The sequence below is a fragment of the Coregonus lavaretus genome (genome assembly GCF_964263955.1).
Source record: "Coregonus lavaretus genome assembly, contig: HAP1_SCAFFOLD_6788, whole genome shotgun sequence".
NCBI classification, from domain to species: Eukaryota; Metazoa; Chordata; class Actinopteri; order Salmoniformes; family Salmonidae; genus Coregonus; species Coregonus lavaretus.
Genome location: NW_028162960.1, coordinates 12,973 through 25,081, shown reverse-complemented (window position 1 = coordinate 25,081; position 12,109 = coordinate 12,973). Strand labels below are relative to the sequence as shown.

The 12,109-nt window shown below is 44.9% G+C and overlaps 1 protein-coding gene across 1 annotated transcript; it reads left to right on the top strand.

Moving 5' to 3' along the window:
- Positions 1-3,118: 3,118 nt before the first annotated feature.
- Positions 3,119-11,603, top strand: LOC311118648 (uncharacterized protein; the record flags this gene model as incomplete). The annotated part of the gene is made up of 7 exons (XM_084193437.1): positions 3,119-3,175; positions 4,889-5,006; positions 5,130-5,183; positions 5,374-5,515; positions 7,478-7,690; positions 7,873-8,010; positions 8,101-11,603. The coding sequence occupies 7 exons, from the start codon at positions 3,119-3,121 to the stop codon at positions 9,353-9,355; spliced, it is 1,977 nt and encodes a 658-aa protein (XP_084049563.1). The 3' UTR covers positions 9,356-11,603.
- Positions 11,604-12,109: the final 506 nt, after the last annotated feature.

Here is a 12,109-nt window from a genome sequence, read left to right as displayed (position 1 = left end):
TGGCGCAGTGGTCTAAGGCACTGCATCGCAGTGCTAGCTGTGCCACTAGAGATCCTGGTTAGAATCCAGGCTCTTTCGTAGCTGGCCACGACCGGGAGACCCATGCGGCGGCGCACAATTGGCCCAGCGTCGTCCAGGGTAGGGGATGGAATGGCCGGCAGGGATGTACAGTGAGGGAAAAAAGTATTTGATCCCCTGCTGTACATTTGCCCACTGACAAAGAAATGATCAGCCTATAATTTTTATGGTAGGTTTATTTGAACAGTGAGAGACAGAATAACAACAGCAAAATCCAGAAAAACGCATGTCAAAAATGTTATAAATTGATTTGCATTTTAATGAGGGAAATAAGTATTTGACCCCCTCTCAATCAGAAAGATTTCTGGCTCCCAGGTGTCTTTTATACAGGTAACGAGCTGAGATTAGGAGTACACTCTTAAAGGGAGTGCTCCTAATCTCAGTTTGTTACCTGTATAAAAGACACCTGTCCACAGAAGCAATCAATCAATCAGATTCCAAACTCTCCACCATGGCCAAGACCAAAGAGCTCTCCAAGGATGTCAGGGTCAAGATTGTAGACCTACACAAGGCTGGAATGGGCTACAAGACCATCGCCAAGCAGCTTGGCGAGAAGGTGACAACAGTTGGTGTGATTATTCGCAAATGGAAGAAACACAAAATAACTGTCAATCTCCCTCGGCTTGGGGCTCCATGCAAGATCTCACCTCGTGGAGTTGCAATGATCATGAGAACGGTGAGGAATCAGCCCAGAACTACACGGGAGGATCTTGTCAATGATCTCAAGGCAGCTGGGACTATAGTCACCAAGAAAACAATTGGTAACACACTACGCCGTGAAGGACTGAAATCCTGCAGCGCCCGCAAGGTCCCCCTGCTCAAGAAAGCACATATACAGGCCCGTCTGAAGTTTGCCAATGAACATCTGAATGATTCAGAGGAGAACTGGGTGAAAGTGTTGTGGTCAGATGAGACCAAAATGGAGCTCTTTGGCATCAACTCAACTCGCCGTGTTTGGAGGAGGAGGAATGCTGCCTATGACCCCAAGAACACCATCCCCACCGTCAAACATGGAGGTGGAAACATTATGCTTTGGGGGTGTTTTTCTGCTAAGGGGACAGGACAACTTCACTGCATCAAAGGGACGATGGACTGGGCAATGTACCGTCAAATCTTGGGTGAGAACCTCCTTCCCTCAGCCAGGGCATTGAAAATGGGTTGTGGATGGGTATTCCGGCATGACAATGACCCAAAACACACGGCCAAGGCAACAAAGGAGTGGCTCAAGAAGAAGCACATTAAGGTCCTGGAGTGGCCTAACCAGTCTCCAGACCTTAATCCCATAGAAAATCTGTGGAGGGAGCTGAAGGTTCGAGTTGCCAAACGTCAGGCTCGAAACCTTAATGACTTGGAGAAGATCTGCAAAGAGGAGTGGGACAAAATCCCTCCTGAGATTTGTGCAAACCTGGTGGCCAACTACAAGAAACGTCTGACCTCTGTGATTGCCAGCAAGGGTTTTGCCACCAAGTACTAAGTAATGTTTTGCAGAGGGGTCAAATACTTATTTCCCTCATTAAAATGCAAATCAATTTATAACATTTTTTACATGCGTTTTTCTGGATATTTTTGTTGTTATTCTGTTTCTCACTGTTCAAATAAACCTACCATTAACATTTTAGACTGATCATGTCTTTTGTCAGTGGGCAACTGTACAAAATCAGCAGGGGATCAAATTCTTTTTTCCCTCACTGTAGCTCAGTTGGTAGGGCATGGCGTTTGCAACGCCAGGGTTGTGGGTTCAATTCCCACGGGGGGACAGTATGAAAAATCAAATAAAAAATAATGTATGCACTAACTGTAAGTCGCTCTGGATAAGAGCGTCTGCTAAATGACAAAAATAAAATAAAATAAAAAATAATAATCTCACTGATGCCATGTAATAATAATAAAAAAGTGTTTGCATGGTTCACACCTAAGGAAATGAATTTTCATTTGTTCTATCTGTGCTTGGAATTCAAAAAAGTTTACCCAAAATAAGCTTGCAGTGTTATTAAAAGTTTTTGTAAAAGTAAAAAAATAAATAAAATTTAACACTGAATGTTGAAAGGAAGTTATTAAAAAACCTCCAAATAAATTATAGTTTCCGTTCTCAGTGTCAATAAAACCTCCCAGGAAAATGTTCAAGGTACCAGAGTAAAAACGTTCTCAAATCCTCCCTGCATCCAAAAAATAAACATTTCCAGAACAGGCGACATTTTCACTTCTGTTCTCAGAATGTTTAAAATATGTTATTTTACCGGTCAGGAAACGTATGGTTTCGTTCTCACAACCAATGTGAAACCAAAAACATACGTTCCCACAACTTCTAAGGAAAAACCTCTGCCCTCATACAGCAATCAGTGCCATGGGGCATTCTGGCTATCTGTCGGATGTCATTAGCTGAACCTTAACTTAAAAAGGCCAGCTATTCACGTTCTACCCTTTTGAACACACATTATGTGGATGTATATCAGTGTTCAGGAGTCATCAGCAGAGAAAAGGCTAACTCCAGTTAATATGATACATATTGGGCACACATAAATATGATTCATTGGACTGTGCTTGATTAAATATGGCAACTCAGCCAAGGGGGGGTTATTTGCTTTACGATCGAATGCTCATTGCTGATTTTCACTTTTCAACTTCTGTTTACCTTCCCTGGGCTCAGAGACGAGTGATGATGATAATTGTGCTTTTGACAGGGTAAGAGTTGAAGACAGTGTTTGTGCTTGTTTAGCAGCAGGTGATGTGTGTTGTGAGTGCAGCATTGCAGATCTGTCAGATCTAATATGTGGTAAGAATATGTGGAAATCCCCAGCGGATTGAGAGAGGGAGCATCGCATTTTGAATTTGCTGCTGTTGTATAATGGAGGTGGAGAGGATTGTGTGTGTGCGTGTTCATGAAAGTATTTCTGTGTGAATGTTTATAAATGTGGGATAGATATGGTAACAAGGCAGAGAGAGTGAGGGTTATTGTTTTCACTGTCAAGAGCCCTTTGGGACAATGGTAACATGCACTCAGCAGGCAGCATAATCTCCTCTGTCCCAGCATGCAGCTGTGATGACGCCCACTGTCCTGTCCCAGGATTCTGTTCTGTTCAGGCTGAGCCGTCTGACTGTCAGTCAGGGGAATGTCTCTAACACTCTCTGCTTAGACCAGCTCACACTCCTCTTCTCTGGAACAATGTACAATGAACTACGTTGTTTTCTACATATGTGACCGACCGGCTCGATTCAGTCTTATGTAGCAAATTATTTTACATTGGGTAAAAGTAGAGACTCAGAGCTAGAACATGGTATATCATACACTGCAGTTGAGGAACAATGGGAAAGTAATTCTGCTTTGAAAGTTGATTAACTTGTAACCCCACTTTTGAGAGAATGGCCTTGAATGTTTTGGTACACCTACTGGAGAGCTCTTCTTTGTCTACACCCATTCAGCATCGTTCACACCCTACACTAGTTCTTGGCCTATATCCTAATCTGACTATGGTGCAGGTCATGTTGTTCTTCACATTACTGTCTCTGGTAAACACATACTATATCAAATAAAATCAAAATGTATTTGTCACATGCACAGGATACAGAAGGGGTAAACATGTACAGTGAAATGGTTATTTGCATAGTAGCAATATCAAAAATAGGAAGTGTCCAGATAAATATCTTATAATCATTAGATGATTCATATTTACAGATGGCATACAAGTTTGTTATAAAGGCACATGAAAGTTCACATGTTCCAGAAGGCATTTCTGCCAAAAAATGCATTTTGATTAAAAAAAGTTTACGTTCAAATGCCTCTCCTGTGAAGTAGTGACGTGCGACATACACCTAGTTTCCTGAAACGAGTCACATATGCCGTTTGTGTGAGGATAATTATCACACTACACACAAAAAAATTAACTTTCCTGAACAAAGACAGATTCGTCCGTCGGACTGCCAGATGGTGAGGCGTGATGCATCACTCCAGAGAACGCATTTCCACTGCTCCAGAGTCCAATGGCGGCTACAACTGACACCACTACAACTGACGCTTGGCATTGCACATGGTGATCTTAGGCTTGTGCTCGGCCATGGAAACCCATTTCATGAAGCTCCCGATTAACAGTTCTTGTGCTGACAATGCTTCCAAAGGCAGTTTAGAACTCGGTAGTGAGTGTTGCAACCGAGGACAGACAATTTTTATGCGCTTCAGCACTAGGCGGTCCCGTTCTGTGAACTTGTGTGGCCTACCGCTGTTGCTCCTAGACATTTCCATTTTACAATAACAGTATTTACAGTTGACCGGGCAGTACTAGCAGGGCAGAAATTTGACGAAACTGACTTGTTGGAAAGGTGACATCCAGTCATAGGATGCCACGTTGAAAGTCACTGAGCTCTTCAGTAAGGCCACTACTGCCAATAAGGTCTATGGAGATTGCATGTCTGTGTGCTCGATTTTATACACTTGTCAGCAACAGGTGTGGTTGAAATAGCCGAATTCACTCATTTGAAGGGGTGTCCACATACTTTTGTGAATATATAATGTATTTTAAGATTAATGCACTAACTGTAAGTCGCTCTGGATAAGAGCGTCTGCTAAATGACTAAAATGTAATATATGGTATTTGAATCAGCCCCTTTATTCAGTAAATTGGGATTACATATTCGATTCACCATCTCTCTCACGTACTCTCTCCAGTGCTCCTATCTCTATGCACATGACTGAGAAGGAGGGAGGCTTATTTTCCTGGAGAGATAGATCTTGGAATGGAACCATCCCGAAAAAGATTAGCTCTCTGTGGCCAGCCCCCATGTTCCACAGCTGCTCTCTGCTCTCTACTTGTGACAGGTCACACACTGTTCTGAGTTGTTCTGGGTGCAGGATGTTCTGAAAGCGCTTCCAGAGACCTTGTGTTACCCCGGCCCTGAGGAAGGGGAGAGGGGAGGAGACAGGAAAGGAGTGCACCGTGCAGGCTGAAGAATGTCACTCAATAAGAGCAGAGCAGAGCCAGATGGATAGATCGATAGAAGGCTCTGAGCAGGGCCTGTGTCAGTGTGGGTGAGAGGTTGTCTCTGTCTGCTCCCTCCAGGTTTCAGGCTCCAGACCCGGTCTCTGACACTGTGCCTGGAGGAGGGAGAGTTATGTACTCACACAGCTATCTGGGACAAAGGCCTGGATCTGTAAACAACATCAAACACTTCAGCTACTGAAACTAGCCTATTGAGGAACTAGTTTAAATTAGTATGTGTGTGCGTACTCACTTTACTCAAGTGTGACAGGGTGTTTCTGTATTGTATCATATGATGACTGTATGCATGGTGTTTGTGTTACAGATATCTGGTCGTTGGGGGTGATCCTCTACATGCTGGTGTGTGGACAGCCCCCTTTCCAGGAGACCAATGACAGTGAGACGCTCACCATGATCATGGACTGTCGCTACACCGTCCCAGCCCATGTCTCCGCAGACTGCAAAGAGTGAGTACCACCCATCACCTCCAGAGTTAGGCCCCCAGCTCTCACACATCCATGCATTGACCTTAACACGGTGTCATGTTATATGACAGGCACAGTGACCTATATACAATGCAGTGAGAATATGTCAAATGGTTTTATAATTCTGTCAGATGCTGTGGTTATATGACAAGAATACTTACACACATAATAATCATGATGCCAGTCAGTTGTCAGCTTTCCGTGTTTCCGAATGCAATGCCCCAACCTGTCCTACCTCAGTCTGCCCCAGCCTACACTGCCCGGGCCTAGATCATGCCCAGAAACGATAAACACATGGGAAACCAGAGGTGGAGTGAGAATCTTATCAACCCCATGTTGCCTATCGCCCAAACTCTAAACCTCACAGCTAACTGACAACCTTGTACAAACAGCCTTCTGGACACGGTGTACCCTGTGATCATTGGCTGTTTTTGTCAATTTTACATTTACATTTTAGTCATTTAGCAGACGCTCTTATCCAGAGCGACTTACAGTTAGTGAGTGCATAGATTTTCATACTGGCCCCCCGTGGGAATCGAACCCACAACCCTGGCGTTGCAAACGCCATGCTCTACCAACTGAGCTACACAGGACTGTGTAGCTACATGGGGGCAAGCCAATCACTGAATAGGGAATACAATACTGAAAGTTGATTTGAGGGGACCAGCCAACCAGTGGGTAGAATAAAGAGATAAAGGGAAAGTTCATGTCAGGCATTCTAGGAAACTGAGTGAGTTGGCTTCAACCCATGCTGTATTGGATTGGTATGGGTACTATCAATCCCTGCATACCTAGTCCATTCCACATCTGACCCCAGATCTCACCCCAGCTCTGGTATCTATTAAAGATCAATCTTGACAAAACTGTATTTGTTTTAAAAGTGATCTATTAGCTGAGCCCCTTGGTAGCAGTGCTATTTGTGGTTGAGACTCAAGAACACCCCTGCAGCCCCTGAACCCCAGACCAGAGACCTCGCAGATCTTGCGGTTCTGAATCAGATGATTGTGCCTCAGACATCTGGATGACTGGCTCAGGAACAGTTCCAAACATAGAACCTGGGTCACATGACCAGGGCCCTGATGAAAGCTCCTTTAAAGGAAGATGATTCCTTGCTAAACAGAACAGTTTAGTCCTGCGGACACCATCAACTGAGCGAAAGCAGAGACCTCCTCTCTCTCTCTCTCTCTCTCTCTCTCTCTCTCTCTCTCTCTCTCTCTCTCTCTCTCTCTCTCTCTCTCTCTCTCTCTCTCTCTACACTCTTAATTTGTATTTAGTGCTTTACTCTACAGTAGTGTTGTGAGATATGCATGGGTCAGTTAGGACAGTATGTAAATTATTAATTTCTATAAATATTTAAGTAGTTGTATGAATAGGATATACCAAACAACAACAGCATTATTGGAGGTTCAGAGAAACATGGGTACTTACACAGTATAGATGGATTTAAGGGCAAATTGAACATTTCTGATAAGGGCATTGGGGAGGATGGAGCCGTTAGTCTGATTTGGTGATCCTGGTTTTACATGGTTAAACCACGTAAAGACACGCGCACACACAGACAGACACACTATGCCATGCCTCTCAGCAAATTATCTGCCTGGCCCTGCATGGATGCACATAAAGACTGTCTGAGGTCTGCAGGCGCTCATAAATATATGAGATAGACAGTTTGATCTCATTCCCTCTCTTATCACAGAAATATGGGGTTATGTGCTTTGCCTGTCAATTACTGAATCCGTGTACATGAGAACTTCACTCACTTGTACTGGTGTTCCAAAAGGAGATATTTATATATAGTATCTGGTCCATAGAAGATGAATTCTCTCTCTCTCTCTCTCTCTCTCTCTCTCTCTCTCTCTCTCTCTCTCTCTCTCTCTCTCTCTCTCTCTCTCTCTCTCTCTCTCTCTCTCTCTCTCTCTCTCTCTCTCTCTCTCTCTCTTTCAGTCTGATCTCCCAAATGCTGCAGAGGGATCCATCTAATCGTGCCTCCCTGCAGGAGATCGAGAACCACCCCTGGCTGCTAGGGGTTGACCCCTCGCCAGCGGGGCACAGTGCCGCCCCCCTCACCTCCCATCGTAGCCTGTCCCCAGAGGAACACGAGGTCATCCTCCAGGCCATGACCAGTGGCAATATTGCAGACCGCGATGCCATCCAAGAGTGAGGACTTCTCTACATCTCCCTCTCCTTCCCATATTCTCTCTATCCTCTTCCTTTGTACTCTGCCACAGATCTGTACGTTTTTCAAGCAAGAGAACTTGGTGAAATGTGTTATGGATGTAGTTCATTTTGATAGTTAATTTTTTATTTTAAGTGTATACCAATCATTGTGTTGCACCCAGGGCTCTAGAGGCGGACCGATACAACCACATCACAGCCACGTATTACCTGCTGGGGGAGCGCATCCTGAGAGACAAGCAGGAGCAGCCCAGCGAGATGCCCAAAGTCGACAGTGCGTGGGCCGAGCCACCACAACTCCAGTAAGACCGATTAACATCCCTGACAGCCACAGTACATACTAGGCCACTAACTGATCATGAACACTACTAATGTCCCTGTTTCTTCTATAGGAGGCCACTGTCTGAGCCTCTGGATCTGGAGCAGAGGGGGCTCCATGGACTGCTGCCTGGCTATCCCCGCCGAGGGGTGTCAGAGTCTGGGGACTTCCTGGCCCACAGGCCCCTCCTGCTCCAGCCACAGCCAAGTCGCACAGAGAGCCCCTTCCCTGAGTACAGCACAGGGCCCTGTCTGGGGCTCACCCTGTGTCCCCCACCCCCTGATGAACTCCTGCAGGTCAAAAGCCTGGGAGCCCTGCAGCTGATCTGTGAAGAGGATGAGGAAGAAGAGGAGGAGGAAGAGGCAGTCAAACCACATGTTGGACTTCATAATATTCAAGCACTGCCTCACATAGTAGGCTTGGTATCAACCACAGGGTCTACAGAACAGTCAAGTCCCATGCTCTCAGCTCCAGAGGCTCCACAGAGGCACCCAGTCAGAGTAGTGCCAGGTCAGGGAGAGGAAACAGACCTGTTGGGCACCTCCGTGAAGGAAGCACTGGAGACAGAGAGGGGGGAGGGGGACAGGGAGCAGCAGGACAGGGTTTCCAGCCACAATAGAGATATGGAGCCTGACCAGGTGGCAGCCAGACAGGAACAGGGTATAGTGGAGTCAGAGAAGAAGCCCATGGAGGAAGGGGACATGTCATGTGACCCGCTGAGGCTAGGTAGTCATGTGACTTCAGACCAGCCAATCAATGGTTTAGAAAACCTGGTTCAGACCATGGTAGATAGTCCACTAACCCCTAAAGCTCATCCTCCATGCCTGCCTCGCCTAGGGCGGGTGCAGTGTTGTCGGGGGCAACGAGAGACTCCTAGCCCAGACATCATGGAAGGGGAGGAAGACACTATGCTTGAAAACAACAACAACACCACAGAGTCCAAGCCTAAGCTCCTGGTGCAGGGTGGGGGGTCCACCCCAGGCGCTTCACCCTGCTCTCTGCCACGTAACCACTGCGTGGACCTGGGTCCTGATGGGGTGGAGACAACACGCAAGGTGGGTGGGCCTGGAGGAGAGTCTGAGGGGGAAACGCCGGAGGAGCTCCAGTTGGAGAGATCCCACATTCCACCACAGGTTCCTCTTGGGGTCAGAGAGGCAGGGACCGACCCTGCGGTCAGACTGGATCCTAGGAAGGGGAAGAACGTGAACCTGCGAGACCGCCTGCTGCAGTTCCCCCTCTGTGAGAAGGCCCTGTCCTTCAACATCCAGCCCACCTCCAAGGAGAAACTCCTGCCCTTCGCCCAGTACAACTGCTGCCACGTGCTGTAGGCGGGGCCACCTGTAGATTTACCTCCCTATACCTCCCCACATCACTCACTCACTTTATGGCCTGGCCACGGGGCACAAACTAAGGGTCCTCAAGCCCCTCCAGACAGCCTCGCACCAGGCCCAGAGCCTGTCACCGATCCATCTAGTTCAACACAAAACACCAGAGCAGTCTGGGTCCTGCCTGAACTAGAAGTCTGCATCCGACCTGAACTGAACTATCTTACTGTGACCTCAGACATTTTCTAGCCAATTCTTGTTAGATCTGTGTAGCCCTTACCTCGTTATACTTAGCATCTACTGCTGCTTCCTTTATGAGAAAATAACTCAACTTCTTGTGCTGCTACGTACTGAAGTTTATAAACTGTTTTTTGTGTAGTCTACTTAGACTATCACTATATAGTATATAGCTTTGTATTGATTGCTATTTTAAAAGCCCTTATCGTAGCTCTTCATTTTGCACTAGCTTATCTAGAACTGAGCCCATTTCAGCGTATGGTATGTTGTCACTCTGAGGCCTGCTAGTACAGTGCTATAATTGTAATGTCTAGCATGAAGATGATGCATGCTGTAGAGGGGACAGCTACACTCCCTGCCTCAGCTGCCCGCCTACATTAGCTCAGCTAGCGGACTGATGGAAGTGTTGATGCTATTGACAATGTAGCTGGAAGCATGGTATCATTTAATGCTGGGGGTTACATATGTCAGTGGTGTACAGTCGCAAGGTTTGGGATTTAAAGTGTCTGTAATGCAGGGGGAGCAAAATCTGTGAACAATTTTTGGACAGGGTTTAATATGAGACTTTTGAAAATGGACATATTGACTACGGTAATGCAGGTCTTCCAGATTGTTTGTGTGTATATGTACTTTATTTAAAAATCTCGTTATTCTTACAAATACTATTGAACCCTTTTATTTTATCGGACAACAGTTTTTTTTTGTCATAGGACAAATCGATAGGTGCGTGATTATAACTATTTTGTGGTATCTAAGTGTGACAGAATGAATCAGTCTCATGAGTGATGACAGATACTGTACATTACCCTGTATTTAAATCCATATTATTTACCACATATGCCTCAGTGTACTCTGGGCCGTTAAACAAACAAACAGTGTCCCTGCATATTGTTGTTGGACTCGCCTGGTGATTTGTGTATATATGTATTTTGTCTGTCTATTGTTCTGAGAGTACATACTGTATACCTATACATGCTATTAAGAGATACCACTTGATCAAATCAGAAATCCTAATCTAGATGGGAACTAGCTATTATGGAAAGAAGAAATGTTATTGTAAAGTGTTATTGTACGAGAGTCCTCAGAAAGCTGTGTTCTTTCCCATCAGTGGGAACCATGGAACAGTGGGACCTGGAAGTCCCACGCTACTTTATGAGAGCAGAATTAATGGCATACTTTCAGACCCCTCGTTGTGGAAGAGAAGAGTGTAGTGATGGACACCGAGCACTAACCTCAGCTGGCACACATTCATATATGATATGGACACTTCTTCCTCCCTGTCTCCTTCCTCTTCTGTCATTGGACGGGACAGGACGGGGGGGACGGGTGGTCTCCATTCCACCAACCAGCTGTCTCCTCCTCCACACCTGGCCTGGAGTTACTTGACCTGGAAAGTGTCTGTCTGTCTGTCGGCCCATTGACCCTGATTTAAACTCTGACGATAGGGCTGGATTCAATTCGTAGCGCAGAAGATCAGCGTTGTAGCACGGTTGAAATGTAAATGTATTTTTCGATTGAGCCGACATATGCAGCGTTTATCGCGGAAGCATTGCATTTAAAATCTGCGATTGCTACATCCATTTTTGGACTTTTCAATTGGTGATATACCCATTGATTCTTGAAGAATATAACTTATAAATGCCTAATGAGCTTAGTTCAACTGTTGTACCCCATCACAATCCATATTTTAAGCTTTTTTTTTACCCCATTGTTTGTAAACAAACACTGTATAGCTTCAAAACATGGTTTAAACTATCATTTTAATCTCATGGCTGGTCAGTCCTTGCATTCATAGCTCAGTCTATGAATTCGAGAGTGCTTACATTTCTCCAGCCCCATCCCTCAGCTGTTTACCAAATCAGTGGTGGGGTGGCCAGTGTTGTTTGAATGACAGATTTCACCATTTTAAATTTCAATCATGCTATAACGCTGATTTTTAGCGCTACGGGTTCAATCCAACCCTAGGTCTCGATGAGATTAATTTATTTTTGTATTTATTAATTAAAATGGATTAAACCAGAGATATGGTGTGTGTGATGTGATTTAATGGGGTATGTACTGTAATAAGGTTAAACCAATGCATTATTACTCCTCTGAATCTGTCATGGAACCTTGTATTTTTTTAGCAGGTCAGATGAAAGTCCAAGTGAATTTCAGTACATTTTAACTAGAGCATAGTCAATCATTTTGATGATTTGGTATGTTTAGTTTATTTTGCCAAGTACAACCATCAGCCTTGCAGTTTTGGATGAATGTAGATAGCATCTGTTCTGAAATATTCATTTTTAAAAGATACTGATAATACATATATGTAATAGATAGGCCTACACGTATTTCAACAACAAGCTCAACAAATCAAAGGTTTTAAATATGGTTAACTTCAAGTAGAAGTGCACAGATATTATGTGATATCAAGTACTCTCATTGGGTTTGATGTGCCTATTACAAGTTAAGCGTACAATGTAACACTGATAATGTGAAAGTACATGGAACACACTGTGGGAACATTTTACAAAATGA